Genomic DNA, 21509 nt, shown 5'->3' on the forward strand with positions numbered 1-21509 from the left:
GATACAGAGCATACAGACGCTTTAAGAACCATGTATGATACTACCTCACAATATGCTTAGTCTGTGGGTGATTTTTTTGACTCGGAAGATGATTTAACCTGATTCTGATATTTCTACATTTAAAATTTATGCTTGAGAACCTCCACTTGTTGCTCAGGGAGGCTTTGGCTGCTCTGAATGAATGTGTACAATCGCAGGGCCAGAGAAATTGTGTAGACTGGATAAATAATATGCAGTGCCGGTGTGTACTGATGTTTTTCCAATACCTAAAGAGGTTTACTAAAAATTTTTTAATAAGGAATGGGATAGACCAGGTGTGCCTTTCTCTTCCCCTCCTATTTGTTAGAAGAATGTTTTTTAATAGCTACCACCACACGGGACTTCTGGCAGACAGTTCCTAAGGTGGAGAGAAGAGTTTCTACTCTAGCTAAGCGTACCACTACCTCTGACGAGGACAGTTGTGCTTTTTAGATCCAATGGATAAAAAATGTTTATTCAACAGGGTTTTATCCTGCAGCCCCTTGCATACATTGCTTCTGTCACTGCTGCTGCAGCAGCGTTCTGGGTTGAGTCTCTTGATGAGGCTTTACAGTTAAGCGACTCCATTGGATGAATATATTTGACAAGCTTATGCTAGCCAATTCCTTTGTTTTCTGATGCCTTGTTCATTTGACTAGACTAACGGCTAAGTATTCTGTTTTTTACTATACTAGAGCGCTATGGCTTATATCATGGTCAGCTGTCGTGACTTTAATAAATAAGCTACTTAACTTCCCTTCAAGGGGCAGACCCTATTCGGGCCTGGTTTGAAGGAGATTATTGCTTATATCACTGGAGGAAAAGGTCATGCCCTTCCTCAGGATAGGTCCAAATCAAGGGCCAAAAAAAGGTCTAATTTTCGTGCCTTTTAAAAACTTCAGGGCAGGTGTGGCATCCTCTTCCTCTAAGGCAAAACAAGAGGGAATTTTTGCTCAGTCCAAGGCGGTCTGGAGACAATCGGACCTGGAACAAAGATAAGCAGGCCAAGGAGCCTGCTGCTGCCTCTAAGGCAGCATGAAGGAACGGACCCCTATCCGGTAACGGATCCTATAGGGGGCAGACTTTCATTCTTCGCCCAGGCGTGGGCAAGAGATGCCCAGGATCCCTAGGCATTGGAATTTATATCCCAGAGATATCTTCTGGATTTCAAAGATTCCCCCCCAAAAAAAGGGGAGATTTCGCCTTTCACAATTATCTGCAAACCAGATAAAGAAGGAGGCATTCTTACATTGTGTACGAGATCCATCCAGTTCCAAGAGAGGAACAGGGACAGAGTTTTTACTCAAATCTGTTTGTGGTTCCCAAGGAGAGGGAACCTTCAGACCTATTTTGGATCTAAAGATCTTAAACAAATTCCTCAGAATTCCGTCATTTAAGATGGAAACTATTCGTACCATCTTAACTATGATCCAGGAGAGTCAATAGAGGACTACAATGGATTTGAAGGATGCTTATCCTCACATTGTGATGCATAAAGATCACCATCGTTTTTCAGGTTTGCCTTTCTAGACAGGCATTACCAGTTTGTAGCTCTTTCCTTTGGGATATCTACAGCCCCAAGAATCTTTATGGAGGTTCTGGGGTCGCTTTGGCGGTCGGGGCATAGAAGTGGCCCCTTATTTAGACGACATCCTGATACAGGCGTCAAACATCCAAATTTCCCAGTCTCATACGGACGTAGTACTGGCATTTCTGAGATCACATGGGTGGAAAGTGAACAAGGAAAGAGTTCTCTATCCCCAATCTCAAGGGTTTCCCTCCTAGGGACTCTGATAGATTCTGTAGAAATGAAAATTTACCTGACAGAGTCCAGGTTGTCAAAGTTTCTAAATTTCTGCCGTGTTTTTTCATCCCATCCGCTCCCTTCGGTGGCTCAGTACATGAATGAAATCGGCTTAATGGTAGCGGCAAGGGACATAGTACCGTTTGCACGTCTACATTTCAGACCGCTGCAACTATGCATGCTCAGTCAGAGGAACGGGGATTACACAGATTTGTCCCCCTGTTAAACCTGGACCAAGAGACCAGAGATTCTCTTCTCTGGTGACTATGTCGGGTCCATCTGTCCAAGGGTATGACCTTCCGCAGGTCAGATGGGACAATTGTTACAATAGATGCCAGCCTTTTAGGTTGGGATGCAGTCTGGAACTCCCTGAAGGCTCAGGGATAGTGGACTTAGGAGGAGACCCTCCTTCTAATAAATATTCTGGAACTGGGAGTGATATTCCATGCTCTTCAGACTTGGCCTCAGTTAGCAACTCTGAGGTACATCATACTCAGTCGGTCAATATACACGACTGTGGCTTACATCAGCCATCAAGGGGGAACAGAAGTTCCCTAGCGATGTTAGAAGTCTTACAATAATTCACTGGACAGAGACTCACTCTTGTCTATCAGCTATCCATATCCCAGGTGTTGAGAACTGGGAGGTGGATTTTCTAAGTCGTCAGACTTTTCTTCCGGGTGAGTGGGATTTCCTCCGGAGGTCAAGACCAAGCAGGAGAGGGCTTTGGTGTTTTTGACAGCGCCTGCGTAGCCGCGCAGGACCTGGTATGCAGATCTGGTGGACATGTCATCCTTTCCATCACGGTCTCTGCTTCTGAGACAGGTCCCTCTACCTCAGGGTCCTTTCAACCATCTAAATAGAATCAATCTGAGATGGACTGCCTGGAGACTGAACGCTTGATGTTATCAAAGCATGGCTTCTCCGAATCAGTCATTGATACCTTAATACAGACATGAAAGCCTGTCTCTAGGAAAATTGAACATAGATATGGTGTAAATATCTGATTGTTATTAATCCAAGGGTTACTCATGGAGTAAAGTCTGGATTCCCAGGATATTATCTTTTCTCCAAGATGTTTTTGAGAAAAGGGTTGTCAGCTAATTCCTTAAAAGGGGACAGATTTTTACTCTGTCTATTTTTTTGCACAAGCGTCTGGCAGGTATTCTAGACGTTCAGGCATTTGGTCAGGCTTTGGTTAGATCCAAGCCTGTGTTTAAAACTGTTGCTCCGCCATGGAGCTTAAACCTGATTCTTAAGGTTCTTCAAGAAGTTCCGTTTGAACCTTTTTTGTTCCATAGATATCAATCTTTATCTTGGAAAGTTCCTTTTGGGTAGCTAATTCCTCGACTCGTAGAGTCTCCAAGTTATCTGTGTTACAATGTGATTCTCCTTATCTGGTCCTTCGTACGGATAAGGTAGTCCTGCGTACCAACCTGGGTTTTTTCCTAAGGTGGTATCTAACAAGTACATCACTCAAGAGATAGTTGTTCCATGCTTGTATCCTAATCCTTCCTCAAAGAAGGAACGTCTATTACACAATATTGGACGTGGTTTGTGCTTTAAAGTTTTACTTACAAGCTACTACAGTTTTCATCAAACGTTCACCTTGTTTGTTGTCTATTCGGACAGAGGAGAGGTCAAAAGACTTCAGCCGCCTCTCTGTCTTTTTGGTTAAAAAGCATAATTCATTTAGCTTATGAGACTGCTGGACAGCAGCCTCCTGAAGGGATTACAGCTCATTCTACTAGAGCTGTGGTTTTCACTTGGGCCTTTTTTAAATGTGGCTTCTGTTGAACAGATTTACAAGACGGAGTCTTGGTCTGCGCTTCATACTTTTCAAATTTAACAAATTTGATACCTTGCTTCTTCGGAGGCTATTTTTGGGAGAAAGGGTTTTTTACAGGCAGTGGTAACTTCCGTTTAAGTACCTGCCTTGTCCCTCCCATCATCCGTGTACTTTAGCTTTGGTATTGGTATTCCATAAGTAATGGATGATCCGTGGACTGGATACACTTAACAAGAGAAAACATAATTTATGCTTACCTGATAAATTTTATTTCTCTTGTAGTGTATCCAGTCCACGGCCCGCCCTGTCACTTTAAGGCAGGTAATTTTTTCATTTGAACTACAGTCACCACTGCACCCTATGGTTTTTCCTTTCTCTGCATGTTTTCGGTCGAATGACTGAATATGGCAGTTAGGGGAGGAGCTATATAGCAGCTTTGCTGTGGGTGGACTCTTGCAACTTCCTGTTGGGAAGGAGAATATATTCCATAAGTAATGGATGATCCGTGGACTGGATACACTACAAGAGAAATAAATTTATCAGGTAAGCATAAATTATGTTTTTTTTTTTTTTTTTTCCCCCCATCTAAAGTTAACTCTTACAACATTAATAGGGAAATTATTGTTCTTTTTGTATCCAAATCCAAAAAATGCTTCTGAAAAATCTTTACATTCTTTGGATGTTGTTAGAGGATTAAAATATTATGTTAATGCCATTAAGTATTTCAGACAGACGTCTAGTCTGTGTGTCCTTTTTTCTGGTCCTAAAAAAAGGCCAGAAGCCCTTTATTTCTTTAACCTCTTGGTTGAAACTTTTGATTCACTAAACTTATTTAGAGGTGGGTCAGCCTCCGCCTCAGAGAATTACAGCTCATTTTACTAGATTGATTGCCACATCTTGGTCTTTCAAGAATGAGGCTTCAGTTAATCAAATTTGCAAAGCGGCCACTTGGTCTTCCCTGCATACCTTTACTACATTTTACAATTTCAATGTTTTTGCCTCGTCAGAACCAGCTTTTGGTAGAAAGGTCCTTAAGGCAGTTTTCCCAATTTTGATATTTGCACCTATATTTTGAGTTTTTGTGATAAGACATTATTTTGGATTTAATTTGTCAGTGAAAAAAAGCTGTTTTTATTCTATCCCTCCCTTTCTTGTTACTTGTGGACTTCCACATCTTGGGTATCATAGCCCATACATAACAGCTTGTGGACTCTCGTGACCTATATGAAAGAAAAGATGATTTAAAAGCTTACCTGATTCATTTCTTTTACGATGGCAAGAGTCCACGATGCCCCACCCATTTTGAGTTGGGTTAACTTTTTTTGATTTATAGCAAATTTTTTTTTTTTTTTTTTTCTCCTGCTCCTCATTATTGGCTTTTACTCCTTTTAAACACCTCCACTTGGCGGTTTGTGTGAGGTGGGGGGTTATATAGGCTTTTGAGGTTTGGGAAACTTTGCCGCCTCCTAGTAGGACTGTGTATGCCATACATAACTGTTTGTGGACTCTCGCCACTATGAAAGAAATTAAATTATCAGGTAAGTTCTGTTTTTGCTAAAACCACAATAAAAAATAAAATAAAACAAAAATCAGGTTTCTGACCAAGCCCAGAGTGAGCAAGGAATGTAGCCACCCCTTTTTTATGAAATGCCATAAATCACATTGAAAACCCTGACAGAAGTTATAGGATAACATATATACATATACCTTTTTATAAGCAATCTCATTGTTAAATAATGAGTTATCTTGATACCAAACTTTAAATGCCTGTCATATTTGGTCACCCTGTAACATACATGTATAAAACATGTATTAAGATATCCTAGTTTTACAACTCTAATTGACTTAAAGTGCCATAAAACAGGTTGAGATCTGTGCATATCCTGAAAGGGTTAATTAATGTGAAATCGTTTGCATAAAAAATTTGTTTAAAAATTGCTGGCAAGTATTTTTAAATTAATTTTCAAAAATAAGCAAAATGAATTACATAGCTAAGCTGCTTGGTGCAGCCAATTCCACCCCTCTTATCAGTGTTTAGAGACAGGCATTGTATTTCAACTGAGTTCACAGCTTCTAGACATGCTCCAGCAGATAATCCCTATTCACTTTTGCATTCTACCAAAAGAACAATAAACATAGACACAGCCATAAAAGGAATTGTGTGGGGGGAGTTAGAGCTTTACAATTCAGAAACTAAAAAGAAAGTGTTTATGGCGAGGCACTGCAGTATAAATTTGCAGGTAAAGTAATTAAAGTACGTACTATATTATTTTGTCTCTATCCTAACTTGTTTTATGTCCCTTTAAGGGGTTGTGTCTTGATGGGGACACTGTTTCTATCACTCTGTGTTGTTGTCATTGCCTCATAAAAATCACTGTAGTGAAAAGACTGACATGCCCCCTCTGTATGTTAGAGTTGTAAATGGCAGAGAAGAAAAAGCAAACTTAGAGAAAAAATAATTACTGACATCCTACAATTGTGTGTTTTATATGTATGTATGTATAATGTGTGTGTGTGTGTGTGTGTAACCAATATTATATAGAAGCTGGAGGCGATATATAAACTCTCTACCAAACGTAAGGGGATACAGCACTATTTTAAACCAATTTGAAATTTAATTAAACATAAGCAAACTCCTCCAATATTGCAAGTCAGTATGCATTTTTGTTTTAAAAAACACAAGGGTGAAACCACCTAAATACAAATTATCATGGTAGATAAGCTGCCATATACAGAACTAGAACCCCCAGTATGATCAATCGCAGCAAACAAAATCTTCGTGTATAAGGAAAAAACTTTTGATTCAAATAGTTCATGTTGAATCAAATGGGTGTACACTGGACCACCTTCAGACCTCTTACCCCAAGAGCATTCTTCTCCGATTAGCCCTAAGGAGGAGTGTGGCTAGTGCCAATACCAGTAAGGTCGTCTGCCAGAGATTTTAGGTCCCAAGAGCTTCACCCGAAGCAGACCATGGTGTGTGACTGTGTTGTAGAGGCAATGTGCCTGTAGGCACAAGGCTGAATACCTAACACCTTGACAGCCTCTCAATTGAACATGTTGCAAGTTGCACAGATACCAAGTATAATGTTCTGATACTGTTCCTGCAAAGCTCAAGGCAGCGTCTACGGATTTGTAGCAGAAAACCCATAAACATATTTCAAGTGGTGTTGAATATGTATAGAGAGAGGGGGAAAAAAACACAGAGAAGAAAACACTTAAATATGAATATTGCATAAATGTTTGTGTCCAATCAGCGCTCTAGCTACTACAAAAGGCGCTCAAAGGGGAGAGTGCTGATTGGAGAACGGAGAATTTGATTTATTATTATTATTTTTTTTTTTTAAAACTAAGTTATAGCGCATCTTCATTATAATTGATGAATTTCACTACAGCTAAAAACATTCTGTTTATAAAGGGGAGAGTTTACCATAACTTTAACTACAAAGGGCTCCAAAGCACTTGTATATATGTATGTGTGTGTGTACATATATATTTGTGTATGTGTGTGTATATATGTCTGTAAATGCATATATACACATATAAATACACATGTACAAACATATATTTATTATATTTATTTAGACATTTATATGTATGTATCTCTGTTAAAGCCATTTGCCTGCCTGTTTTTTTTTTCTTCTAACACCTGAGACCTCATATCTTTGAGCCCTTATAACTTTTTTTGTGCAATATTTTATTCATTTGTTTCCCCCCTGATAGTGTTAGGAGGGTAACTGTATTTCTTTCATGTAATTGGCAAGAGTCCATGAGCTAGTGACATATGGGATATACAATCCTACCAGGAGGGGCAAAGTTTCCCAAACCTCAAAATGCCTATAAATACACCCCTCACCACACCCACAATTCAGTTTTACAAACTTTGCCTCCAATGGAGGTGGTGAAGTAAGTTTGTGCTAAGATTTCTACGTTGATATGCGCTTCTCAGAGTACAGCGAATGTCAGAGGGACGTGAAGGGAGTATCACTTATTGAATACGATGATTTCCCTAACGGGGGTCTATTTCATAGGTTCTCTATTATCGGTCGTAGAGATTCATCTCCTACCTCCCTTTTCAGATCGACGATATACTCTCAATTTACCATAACCTCTACTAATAACTGTTTTAGTACTGGTTTGGCTATCTGCTATATGTGGATGGGTGTCTTTTGGTAAGTATGTTTTTTATTTCTTAAGACACCTCAGCTATGGTTTGGCACTTTATGCATTTATATATTAAATGTATTTTCTTTCATGTAATTAGCAAGAGTCCATGAGCTAGTGACGTATGGGATATACATTCCTACCAGGAGGGGCAAAGTTTCCCAAACCTCAAAATGCCTATAAATACACCCCTCACCACACCCACAATTCAGTTTTACAAACTTTGCCTCCGATGGAGGTGGTGAAGTAAGTTTGTGCTAGATTCTACGTTGATATGCGCTCCGCAGCAAGTTGGAGCCCGGTTTTCCTCTCAGCGTGCAGTGAATGTCAGAGGGATGTGAGAAGAGTATTGCCTATTTGAATGTAGTGATCTCCTTCTACGGGGTCTATTTCATAGGTTCTCTGTTATCGGTCGTAGAGATTCATCTCTTACCTCACTTTTCAGATCGACGATATACTCTTATATATACCATTACCTCTACTGATTCTCGTTTCAGTACTGGTTTGGCTATCTGCTATATGTAGATGAGTGTCCTGGGGTAAGTAAGTCTTATTTTCTGTGACACTCCAAGCTATGGTTGGGCACTTTGTTTATAAAGTTCTAAATATATGTATTCAAACATTTATTTGCCTTGACTCAGAATGTTCAACTTTCCTTATTTTCAGACAGTCAGTTTCATATTTGGGATAATGCATTTTTTGATTTATTCATTTTTCTTACCTTCAAAAATTTGACTCTTCCCGGTGGGCTATTAGGCTCGCGGGGGCTGAAAATGCTTCATTTTATTACGTCATTTTTGGCGCGGACTTTTTTGGCGCAAAATTCTATTTCCGTTTCCGGCGTCAAACGTGTCGCCGGAAGTTACGTCATTTTTTGACGTTATTTCGCGCCAAAAATGTCGGCGTTCCGGATGTGGCGTCATTTTGGCGCCAAAAGCATTTAGGCGCCAAATAATATGGGCGTCGCTTTAGTTTCAATTATTTAAGTCTCATTTTTTATTGCTTCTGGTTGCTAGAGGCTTGTTATTGGCATTTTTTCCCATTCCTGAAACTGTCATTTAAGGAATTTGATCAATTTTGCTTTATATATATGTTGTTTTTTCTCTTACATATTGCAAGATGTCTCACGTTGCATCTGAGTCAGAAGATACTACAGGAAAATCGCTGTCAAGTGCTGAATCTACCAAAGCTAAGTGCATCTGCTGTAAACTTTTGGTAGCCATTTCTCCAGCTGTTTGTATTGATTGTCATGACAAACTTGTTAAAGCAGATAATATTTCCTTTAGTAAAGTACCATTGCCTGTTGCAGTCCCTTCAACATCTAAGGTGCAGAATGTTTCTGATGATATAAGAGATTTTGTTTCTGAATCCATAAAGAAGGCTATGTCTGTTATTTCTCCTTCTAGTAAACGTAAAAAATCTTTTAAAACTTCTCTTCCTACAGACGAATTTTTAAATGAACATCATCATTCTGATTCTGATGACTCCTCTGGTTCAGAGGATTCTGTCTCTGAGGTTGATGCTGATAAATCTTCATATTTATTTAAAATGGAATTTGTTCGTTCTTTACTTAAAGAAGTACTAATTGCTTTAGAAATAGAGGATTCTGGTCCTCCTGATACTAATTCTAAACGTTTGGATAAGGTATTTAAAGCTCCTGTGGTTATTCCAGAAGTTTTTCCTGTTCCTAATGCTATTTCTGCAGTAATATCCAAAGAATGGGATAAATTGGGTAATTCATTTACTCCTTCTAAACGTTTTAAGCATTTATATCCTGTGCCGTCTGACAGATTGGAATTTTGGGACAAAATCCCTAAAGTTGATGGGGCTATTTCTACCCTTGCTAAACGTACTACTATTCCTACGTCAGATGGTACTTCGTTTAAGGATCCTCTAGATAGGAAAATTGAGTCCTTCCTAAGAAAAGCTTATCTGTGTTCAGGTAATCTTCTTAGACCTGCTATATCTTTGGCTGATGTTGCTGCAGCTTCAACTTTTTGGTTGGAAACTTTAGCGCAACAAGTAACACATCGTGATTCTCATGATATTATTATTCTTCTACAACATGCTAATAATTTTATCTGTGATGCCATTTTTGATATTATCAGAGTTGATGTCAGGTTTATGTCTCTAGCTATTTTAGCTAGAAGAGCTTTATGGCTTAAAACTTGGAATGCTGATATGGCTTCTAAATCAACTTTACTTTCTATTTCTTTCCAGGGTAACAAATTATTTGGTTCTCAGTTGGATTCCATCATTTCAACTGTTACTGGTGGGAAAGGAACTTTTTTACCACAGGATAAAAAATCTAAAGGTAAAAGTAGGGCTAATAATCGTTTTCGTTCCTTTCGTTTCAACAAAGAACAAAAGCCTGATCCTTCATCTTCAGGAGCAGTTTCAGTTTGGAAACCATCTCCAGTCTGGAATAAATCCAAGCCAGCTAGAAAGGCAAAGCCTGCTTCTAAGTCCACATGAAGGTGCGGCCCTCATTCCAGCTCAGCTGGTAGGGGGCAGGTTACGTTTTTTCAAAGAAATTTGGATCAATTCTGTTCACAATCTTTGGATTCAGAGCATTGTTTCGGAAGGGTACAGGATTGGTTTCAAGATGAGACCTCCTGCAAAGAGATTTTTTCTTTCCCGTGTCCCAGTAAATCCAGTAAAAGCTCAAGCGTTTCTGAAATGTGTTTCAGATCTAGAGTTGACTGGAGTAATTATGCCAGTTCCAGTTCCGGAACAGGGGATGGGGTTTTATTCAAATCTCTTCATTGTACCAAAGAAGGAGAACTCCTTCAGACCAGTTCTGGATCTAAAAATATTGAATCGTTATGTACGAATACCAACGTTCAAGATGGTAACTGTAAGGACTATCTTGCCTTTTGTTCAGCAAGGGAATTATATGTCCACAATAGATTTACAGGATGCATATCTGCATATTCCGATTCATCCAGATCATTATCAGTTCCTGAGATTCTCTTTTCTGGACAAGCATTACCAGTTTGTGGCTCTGCCGTTTGGCCTAGCTACAGCTCCAAGAATTTTTACAAAGGTTCTCGGTGCCCTTCTGTCTGTAATCAGAGAACAGGGTATTGTGGTATTTCCTTATTTGGACGATATCTTGGTACTTGCTCAGTCTTTACATTTAGCAGAATCTCATACGAATCGACTTGTGTTGTTTCTTCAAGATCATGGTTGGAGGATCAATTTACAAAAAAGTTCTTTGATTCCTCAGACAAGGGTAACCTTTCTGGGTTTCCAGATGGATTCAGTGTCCATGACTCTGTCTTTAACAGACAAGAGACGTCTAAAATTGATTGCAGCTTGTCGAAACCTTCAGTCACAATCATTCCCTTCGGTAGCCTTATGCATGGAAATTCTAGGTCTTATGACTGCTGCATCGGACGCGATCCCCTTTGCTCGTTTTCACATGCGACCTCTTCAGCTCTGTATGCTGAAGCAATGGTGCAAGGATTACACGAAGATTTCTCAAACAATATCTTTAAAACCGATTGTTCGACACTCTCTAACATGGTGGACAGATCACCATTGTTTGATTCAGGGGGCTTCTTTTGTGCTTCCGACCTGGACTGTAATTTCAACAGATGCAAGTCTCACGGGTTGGGGAGCTGTGTGGGGATCTCTGACAGCACAAGGAGTTTGGGAATCTCAGGAGGTGAGATTACCGATCAATATTTTGGAACTCCGTGCAATTTTCAGAGCTCTTCAGTTTTGGCCTCTTCTGAAGAGAGAATCGTTCATTTGTTTTCAGACAGACAATGTCACAACTGTGGCATACATCAATCATCAAGGAGGGACTCACAGTCCTCTGGCTATGAAAGAAGTATCTCGAATTTTGGTTTGGGCGGAATCCAGCTCCTGTCTAATCTCTGCGGTTCATATCCCAGGTATAGACAATTGGGAAGCGGATTATCTCAGTCGCCAAACGTTGCATCCGGGCGAATGGTCTCTTCACCCAGAGGTATTTCTTCAGATTGTTCAAATGTGGGAACTTCCAGAAATAGATCTGATGGCGTCCCATCTAAACAAGAAACTTCCCAGGTATCTGTCCAGATCCCGGGATCCTCAGGCGGAGGCAGTAGATGCATTATCACTTCCTTGGAAGTATCATCCTGCCTATATCTTTCCGCCTCTAGTTCTTCTTCCAAGAGTAATTTCCAAGATTCTGAAGGAATGCTCATTTGTTCTGCTGGTAGCTCCGGCATGGCCTCACAGGTTTTGGTATGCGGATCTTGTCCGGATGGCCTCTTGCCAACCGTGGACTCTTCCGTTAAGACCAGACCTTCTGTCACAAGGTCCCTTTTTCCATCAGGATCTGAAATCCTTAAATTTAAAGGTATGGAGATTGAACGCTTGATTCTTGGTCAAAGAGGTTTCTCTGACTCTGTCATTAATACTATGTTACAGGCTCGTAAATCCGTATCTCGAGAGATATATTATAGAGTCTGGAAGACTTATATTTCTTGGTGTCTTTCTCATCATTTTTCTTGGCATTCTTTTAGAATACCGAGAATTTTACAGTTTCTTCAGGATGGTTTAGATAAGGGTTTGTCCGCAAGTTCTTTGAAAGGACAAATCTCTGCTCTTTCAGTTCTTTTTCATAGAAAGATTGCTATTCTTCCTGATATTCATTGTTTTGTACAAGCTTTGGTACGTATAAAACCTGTCATTAAGTCAATTTCTCCTCCATGGAGTTTGAATTTGGTTCTGGGAGCTCTTCAAGCTTCTCCGTTTGAACCTATGCATTCATTGGACATTAAATTACTTTCTTGGAAAGTTTTGTTCCTTTTGGCCATCTCTTCTGCCAGAAGAGTTTCTGAATTATCTGCTCTTTCTTGTGAGTCTCCTTTTCTGATTTTTCATCAGGATAAGGCAGTGTTGCGAACTTCTTTTGAATTTTTACCTAAAGTTGTGAATTCCAACAACATTAGTAGGGAAATTGTGGTTCCTTCATTATGTCCTAATCCTAAGAATTCTAAGGAGAAATCGTTGCATTCTTTGGATGTTGTTAGAGCTTTGAAATATTATGTTGAAGCTACGAAATCTTTCCGTAAGACTTCTAGTCTATTTGTTATCTTTTCCGGTTCTAGAAAAGGCCAGAAAGCTTCTGCTATTTCTTTGGCATCTTGGTTGAAATCTTTAATTCATCTTGCTTCTGTTGAGTCGGGTAAAACTCCGCCTCAGAGAATTACGGCTCATTCGACTAGGTCAGTTTCTACTTCCTGGGCGTTTAGGAATGAAGCTTCGGTTGACCAGATCTGCAAAGCAGCAACTTGGTCCTCTTTGCATACTTTTACTAAATTCTACCATTTTGATGTATTTTCTTCTTCTGAAGCAGTTTTTGGTAGAAAAGTACTTCAGGCAGCGGTTTCAGTTTGAATCTTCTGCTTATGTTTTTCGTTACACTTTATTTTGGGTGTGGATTATTTTCAGCAGGAATTGGCTGTCTTTATTTTATCCCTCCCTCTCTAGTGACTCTTGTGTGGAAAGATCCACATCTTGGGTAGTCATTATCCCATACGTCACTAGCTCATGGACTCTTGCTAATTACATGAAAGAAAACATAATTTATGTAAGAACTTACCTGATAAATTCATTTCTTTCATATTAGCAAGAGTCCATGAGGCCCGCCCTTTTTTTGTGGTGGTTATGATTTTGTATAAAGCACAATTATTCCAATTCCTTATTTTATATGCTTTCGCACTTTTTTGTCACCCCACTTCTTGGCTATTCGTTAAACTGAATTGTGGGTGTGGTGAGGGGTGTATTTATAGGCATTTTGAGGTTTGGGAAACTTTGCCCCTCCTGGTAGGAATGTATATCCCATACGTCACTAGCTCATGGACTCTTGCTAATATGAAAGAAATGAATTTATCAGGTAAGTTCTTACATAAATTATGTTTTTGATGTGTTTTGTGATTTTTTTATTTTGTGAAACAGCTGGAGCTCTGTGGTTGTGGTAACCATTCTAGCATAAATCACGATTAAGCTCATGCAGTGGCATTTTTAGGTTTTGTGCTGCCCTAGGCATTCAAAATTCTGCTGCCCCCCTACCCCCCACCCTCCCCAGGTTTAAGGCCTTTTTTTTTTACATAATTTTTTTTTATTCAGGGTGTAAAAAAATGTCTTCAAGTAGATGTTCACCAGGGCTTGCATCCACTCTGGTCACATTATACATATATATATATATATATATATATATATATATATATATATATATATATATATATATATATATATATATATATATATATATTTCATTATAGAGCATGGCAAAATTTACTGCACCTTATTTCCCCTGCCTTTTTAATAAGCTCCGTTTGCATACCTAATATACTGCCCCTGGCCATCTAGCTGTATACCATCTTAAATGCTAAAATCTTCACTTCCTGCAAAACTGGATTGCTGGAAAAATGTATGTATCCTCCTCTAAATAAAACAGTTTTGTTACGGTACATACTGTACATCAGTCTTATAACGTTACTTATCCCAACCCTCTGTGTTATTGACACTGCTTTTAATTGTTTTTACTGTTATGACAGCCATCTGCCGTGGTACTGCACTTGTTGGATTCCACTCACATTGCATTCAAAATGCTAGCAGGCGCAGCAAATTCTCCTCGGTCAAAAACTGTCCGGCTGGACTGGAGTGTTCACTGTGGTCCTACATCCCCTCTTGCAATGTAGAAACTACGCATGTTTCTCCCACGCTATACTGGGCTTCTTCCAGGTTCATTGTGCCATACAATAAAGCCGAAAGAAGCCCAGTAATGGAGATCAGTATAGCTTGAGGGGTGTGTAAAAAAAACTTGGTTCTATGCACACCAGATTATGTGCCCGAGTAAGACACACGCTCCGGTATTAGAAGTATAAGCCAGCACAGAGGCTTTAAAAATTACCACCCCCTCTAAACTGACGCCCTAGGCCCGTGCCTAGTTTGCCTAGGCAGTAATACGCCCCTGAGCTCATGCGTTCGCATTTACTTTCAACAGCTGCAATAAACACTATCGTTTGCGTACAACTGTTGGCAAGCCACTCTTAATCTGGCCCTTATTTAGTAAAATGTTTCTAATTTAAAGTAGTAGTAAAGGTTTAGTTTAACATATCACTATCTCGGTTTACTGTTGTAAGCCCTGGAGGTAAAAGTGCATAATTTGCTCTAAAAAGTGTGATGTTTGTCAATTTTTCTTAACCTGTTTTTAAGTTGAAGAAAATACCACAGCCAGAACTATGTTGGTCCCTTTTTAGTTTTATTTTGGAGCCATCTACGTTGCGTAATGTTGGCAACAGGAAGGAGACTCAAATCTAGAAGTAGTTTTATATGTGACGTTTGGGAAGTTTGTTTTTGTTTTCTCACTATTAGTTTGTTTACCTTTGCTCTCTCCTTGCAGAAGAAACCAAAGAATCAGATCTTCCTCCAGGGTCTCAAAATAGTCAGCTGACATGGAAACAAGGCCGGCAGCTGTTAAGGCAGTAAGTAAATAAGTAAGGGCTTATGTAGGGAATTTGGTTACAGTCTCTTAACTCTTCTTTTGGAGAGTGAGAAGCAGAAAAAACAAACTGGATTATGTTGCCTAGCCTTTTCAGTGACTAGTAGTAGAATATGTATTTCAAGAGCAATACCAGAACAAGGAGTCATGATCCCAAGTTGTTGGGTAGCATGTTTTAGACTAATTTGCATAAATAGGTGTTTGATTAGTGCAATAGAATTCCAATAAAGATGCTAGGACCGATACATATGGGCAAACTTCTGGTCAAATCTTTCAAGGTGCACACAACAGCTGTCCTGGATTTTCCTTTTGGTATACCTCAGCACCTAAATGCTAGAATTAAGTTGTCTTACTGAGAATTTTCTATAAATTGCTGTGGATTTATATAACAACTTATAGCAGTAAAAATCTTTAGAACTTGTTTAAAGTTGCCTCTCATTTTCTTTCTACACAGATACCTTCAGGAAGTTGGTTATACTGACACAATATTAGACGTTCGATCCCAGAGGGTACGCTCTTTGCTTGGCCTCTCAAACTCTGAACCAAATGGCTCAGTGGAAACTAAGAACTTAGAACAGATTCTAAACGGTGGAGAATCTCCCTCACTGAAACTAAAGGGACAGGAAAACAAAAGGTACAATTTGCAGGATCTGTTTTCTAGCTAGCCATGAAATGCCAAAGTAATTGAAAATGTTTCACCCTTTTAAATTTTTCTTTACTGCAGAAAATGTAACTGCACAAAGTCCATTTAAAGGGACATTAAACAGAGATGAGATTATTATAATATATATGTTTAGTTATACGTAATGAAATAACTTTGCAGTATGCTTTCATTATTTACTTGGCCCCTTTTCATGAAAAGGGGCTCCACAGGATGCTCCTTTTAAAGGCTACTGTAATATAAGTAACCGCACAACTTACAGCAGTACCACATCTCACTGAAACTGTGTCCTGGCTATAGCAATAAAACAGCATCTTCCAGCTGGTCGTGAGATATTAAGGCCATTAAGCTGATAGTGTGACTTTCACAGGCCACTCACTGAGGGGAACATCCTAGTTACAGACATTATGCGACTAGCACACGCGATCCCCTGAAGGGGCAGATCCTTGTTATACACATGATTATGTATTAGCACAAACTACTCACTTAGGGGGAGCATCCTGGCTACAGACATCATTATGTGACTAGCAAATGCCACTCACTGAAGGGAACATCCTAGTCATAGACATCATTATGTGATAAGCACTGGCTGCTCACTGAGAGGAACATTTTAGCTACAGACCTTGTCATGTGTCCTCATTACATAGAACACTTTGTCCACATAGCAGATCATGTGACTTACTGTGACTTTGCTGGGTGCCCAACTGAGGGTGGCAGAATTTGGTAGGTGATGCCAGCACAATTTCATAGGAAATATAAATTTAAATTTTTACTATAAAAATTGATCTGAGTACAAGTTTTATACTTTAATTATTTATTTATAGCATTATTTTAAACTTTGAATTAAAATATAAAACAGGAAATGACTATATAGTCAAATTGTCCACAAAGGGGTTTTCTTTTAGAATGGAATACTGGTGTGAATTCTGACAATTCAAAGTAGCAAGGAACCAAAAAAAGCTCCCTTTAGCGTTCCCACAGCACAGCGGTCCCAATTGAAGTCATCTGTAATATAAGATGTCATGATACAATCATGTGGAGTAGTTGATACCTGGATTGGCTACCCCGCAGAGGTGGTATTGTGTTCTCAGCCTGGAAAAGGTTAATGTGAATTGCCTTTTCCTGTGTGTGAAAACTGCTTTGAGAAAAGCTGTAAGCTGAGATGCCCCTCCTCCCCCCCCCTCCTTAGTAATGTAACTGTGTTTAGGAATGCAGAACGCTCCTCCCCTTGGAGACTGATAGTGGGAGCTACGACTTGTTTGCATTGGTTGCACTCGTTGTAAATTATAACCTGGGAGTTGTCTTTGACAAGACAAAGAAAAACAGAATTTATGCTTACCTGATAAATTACTTTCTCCAACGGTGTGTCCGGTCCACGGCGTCATCCTTACTTGTGGGATATTCTCTTCCCCAACAGGAAATGGCAAAGAGCCCAGCAAAGCTGGTCACATGATCCCTCCTAGGCTCCGCCTACCCCAGTCATTCGACCGACGTAAAGGAGGAATATGCATAGGAGAAATCATATGATACCGTGGTGACTGTAGTTAGAGAAAATAATTCATCAGACCTGATTAAAAAAACCAGGGCGGGCCGTGGACCGGACACACCGTTGGAGAAAGTAATTTATCAGGTAAGCATAAATTCTGTTTTCTCCAACATAGGTGTGTCCGGTCCACGGCGTCATCCTTACTTGTGGGAACCAATACCAAAGCTTTAGGACACGGATGATGGGAGGGAGCAAATCAGGTCACCTAGATGGAAGGCACCACGGCTTGCAAAACCTTTCTCCCAAAAATAGCCTCAGAAGAAGCAAAAGTATCAAATTTGTAAAATTTGGTAAAAGTGTGCAGTGAAGACCAAGTCGCTGCCTTACATATCTGATCAACAGAAGCCTCGTTCTTGAAGGCCCATGTGGAAGCCACAGCCCTAGTGGGGTGAGCTGTGATTCTTTCAGGAGGCTGCCGTCCGGCAGTCTCATAAGCCAATCGGATGATGCTTTTAAGCCAAAAAGAGAGAGAGGTAGAAGTTGCTTTTTGACCTCTCCTTTTACCAGAATAAACAACAAACAAAGAAGATGTTTGTCTGAAGTCCTTTGTAGCCTCTAAATAGAATTTTAGAGCCCGAACTACATCCAAATTGTGTAACAAACGTTCCTTCTTTGAAACTGGATTCGGACACAAAGAAGGCACAACTATCTCCTGGTTAATGTTTTTGTTAGAAACAACTTTCGGAAGAAAACCAGGTTTAGTACGCAAAACCACCTTATCTGCATGGAACACCAGATAAGGAGGAGAACACTGCAGAGCAGATAACTCTGAAACTCTTCTAGCAGAAGAAATTGCAACCAAAAACAAAACTTTCCAAGATAGTAACTTAATATCTACGGAATGTAAGGGTTCAAACGGAACCCCTTGAAGAACTGAAAGAACTAAATTGAGACTCCAAGGAGGAGTCAAAGGTTTGTAAACAGGCTTGATTCTAACCAGAGCCTGAACAAAAGCTTGAACATCTGGCACAGCCGCCAGCTTTTTGTGAAGTAAAACAGATAAAGCAGAAATCTGTCCCTTCAAAGAACTTGCAGATAATCCTTTCTCCAAACCCTCTTGTAGAAAGGATAGAATCTTAGGAATTTTTATCTTGTTCCATGGGATTCCTTTAGATTCACACCAACAGATATATTTTTTCCATATTTTATGGTAAATTTTCCTAGTTACAGGCTTTCTAGCCTGGACAAGAGTATCAATGACAGAATCTGAAAACCCACGCTTTGATAAAATCAAGCGTTCAATCTCCAAGCAGTCAGTTGGAGTGAAGCCAGATTCGGATGTTCGAATGGACCTTGAACAAGAAGGTCCTGTCTCAAAGGTAGCTTCCATGGTGGAGCCGATGACATATTCACCAGGTCTGCATACCAAGTTCTGCGTGGCCACGCAGGAGCTATCAAGATCACCGAAGCCCTCTCCTGATTGATCCTGGCTACCAGCCTGGGAATGAGAGGAAACGGTGGGAATACATAAGCTAGGTTGAAGGTCCAAGGCGCTATCAGTGCATCTACTAGAGTCGCCTTGGGATCCCTGGATCTGGACCCGTAGCAAGGAACCTTGAAGTTCTGACGAGACGCCATCAGGTCCATGTCTGGAATGCCCCATAATTGAGTTATTTGGGCAAAGATTTCCGGATGGAGTTCCCACTCCCCCGGATGGAAAGTCTGACGACTCAGAAAATCCGCTTCCCAATTTTCCACTCCTGGGATGTGGATTGCAGACAAGTGGCAGGAGTGATTCTCTGCCCATTGAATTATTTTGGTCACTTCCTCCATCGCCAGGGAACTCCTTGTTCCCCCCAGATGGTTGATATATGCAACAGTCGTCATGTTGTCTGATTGAAATCTTATGAATTTGGCCTTTGCTAGTTGAGGCCAAGCTTTGAGAGCATTGAATATCACTCTCAGTTCCAGAATGTTTATCGGGAGAAGAGATTCTTCCCGAGACCATAGACCCTGAGCTTTCAGGGGTTCCCAGACCGCGCCCCAGCCCACCAGACTGGCATCGGTCGTGACAATGACCCACTCTGGTCTGCGGAAGCTCATTCCCTGTGACAGGTTGTCCAGGTTCAGCCACCAACGGAGTGAATCTCTGGTTCTTTGATCTACTTGGATCGTCGGAGACAAGTCTGTATAATCCCCATTCCACTGTCTGAGCATGCACAGTTGTAATGGTCTTAGATGAATTCGTGCAAAAGGAACTATGTCCATTGCCGCAACCATCAAACCTATTACTTCCATGCACTGCGCTATGGAAGGAAGAAGAACAGAATGAAGTACTTGACAAGAGCTTAGAAGTTTTGATTTTCTGGCCTCTGTCAGAAAAATCTTCATTTCTAAGGAGTCTATTATTGTTCCCAAGAAGGGAACTCTTGTTGACGGGGACAGAGAACTTTTTTCTATGTTCACTTTCCACCCGTGAGATCTGAGAAAGGCTAGGACAATGTCCGTATGAGCCTTTGCTTTTGACAGAGACGACGCTTGAATCAGTATGTCGTCCAAGTAAGGTACTACTGCAATGCCCCTTGGTCTTAGCACCGCTAGAAGGGACCCTAGTACCTTTGTGAAAATCCTTGGAGCAGTGGCTAATCCGAATGGAAGTGCCACAAACTGGTAATGCTTGTCCAGAAAGGCGAACCTTAGGAACCGATGATGTTCCTTGTGGATAGGAATATGTAGATACGCATCCTTTAAATCCACCGTGGTCATGAATTGACCTTCCTGGATGGTAGGAAGAATTGTTCGAATGGTTTCCATTTTGAACGATGGAACCCTGAGAAATTTGTTTAGAATCTTGAGACCTAAAATCGGTCTGAATGTTCCTTCTTTCTCCAACATAGGTGTGTCCGGTCCACGGCGTCATCCTTACTTGTGGGATATTCTCTTCCCCAACAGGAAATGGCAAAGAGCCCAGCAAAGCTGGTCACATGATCCCTCCTAGGCTCCGCCTACCCCAGTCATTCTCTTTGCCGTTGTACAGGCAACATCTCCACGGAGATGGCTTAGAGTTTTTTAGTGTTTAACTGTAGTTTTTCATTATTCAATCAAGAGTTTGTTATTTTCAAATAGTGCTGGTACGTACTATTTACTCAGAAACAGAAAAGAGATGAAGAATTCTGTTTGTATGAGGAAAATGATTTTAGCAACCGTAACTAAAATCCATGGCTGTTCCACACAGGACTGTTGAGAGCAATTAACTTCAGTTGGGGGAACAGTTTGCAGTCCCTTGCTGCTTGAGGTATGACACATTCTAACAAGACGATGTAATGCTGGAAGCTGTCATTTTCCCTATGGGATCCGGTAAGCCATGTTTATTACGATTGTAAATAAGGGCTTCACAAGGGCTTATTTAAACTGTAGACTTTTTCTGGGCTAAATCGATTGATTATTAACACATATTTAGCCTTGAGGAATCATTTTATCTGGGTATTTTGATATAATAATATCGGCAGGCACTGTTTTAGACACCTTATTCTTTAGGGGCTTTCCCAAAGCATAGGCAGAGTCTCATTTTCGCGCCGGTGTTGCGCACTTGTTTTTGAGAGGCATGGCATGCAGTCGCATGTGAGAGGAGCTCTGATACTTATAAAAGACTTCTGAAGGCGTCATTTGGTATCGTATTCCCCTTTGGGTTTGGTTGGGTCTCAGCAAAGCAGATACCAGGGACTGTAAAGGGGTTTAAAGCTTAAAACGGCTCCGGTTCCGTTATTTTAAGGGTTAAAGCTTCCAAAATTGGTGTGCAATATTTTCAAGGCTTTAAGACGCTGTGGTGAAAATTTGGTGAATTTTGAACAATTCCTTCATGTTTTTTCGCAATTGCAGTAATAAAGTGTGTTCAGTTTAAAATTTAAAGTGACAGTAACGGTTTTATTTTAAAACGTTTTTTGTACTTTCTGATCAAGTTTATGCCTGTTTAACATGTCTGAACTACCAGATAGACTGTGTTCTGAATGTGGGGAAGCCAGAATTCCTATTCATTTAAATAAATGTGATTTATGTGATAATGACAATGATGCCCAAGATGAT

The 21509-nt window shown here is 40.2% G+C and overlaps 1 protein-coding gene across 2 annotated transcripts in view; it reads left to right on the plus strand.

The window, feature by feature from the left end:
• Positions 1-21509, plus strand: part of STRN3 (striatin 3) — a 532215-nt gene that overhangs the window by 180399 nt on the left and 330307 nt on the right. For both annotated transcript variants that reach the window (XM_053697936.1, XM_053697935.1), the window contains exons 4-5: positions 15181-15262; positions 15734-15913. In XM_053697936.1, the coding sequence (XP_053553911.1) occupies positions 15181-15262; positions 15734-15913 (262 nt within the window). The remainder of the gene's footprint in view (positions 1-15180; positions 15263-15733; positions 15914-21509) is intronic.

Source organism: Bombina bombina, chromosome 1, assembly GCF_027579735.1.
Source record: "Bombina bombina isolate aBomBom1 chromosome 1, aBomBom1.pri, whole genome shotgun sequence".
Taxonomy (NCBI): domain Eukaryota; kingdom Metazoa; phylum Chordata; class Amphibia; order Anura; family Bombinatoridae; genus Bombina; species Bombina bombina.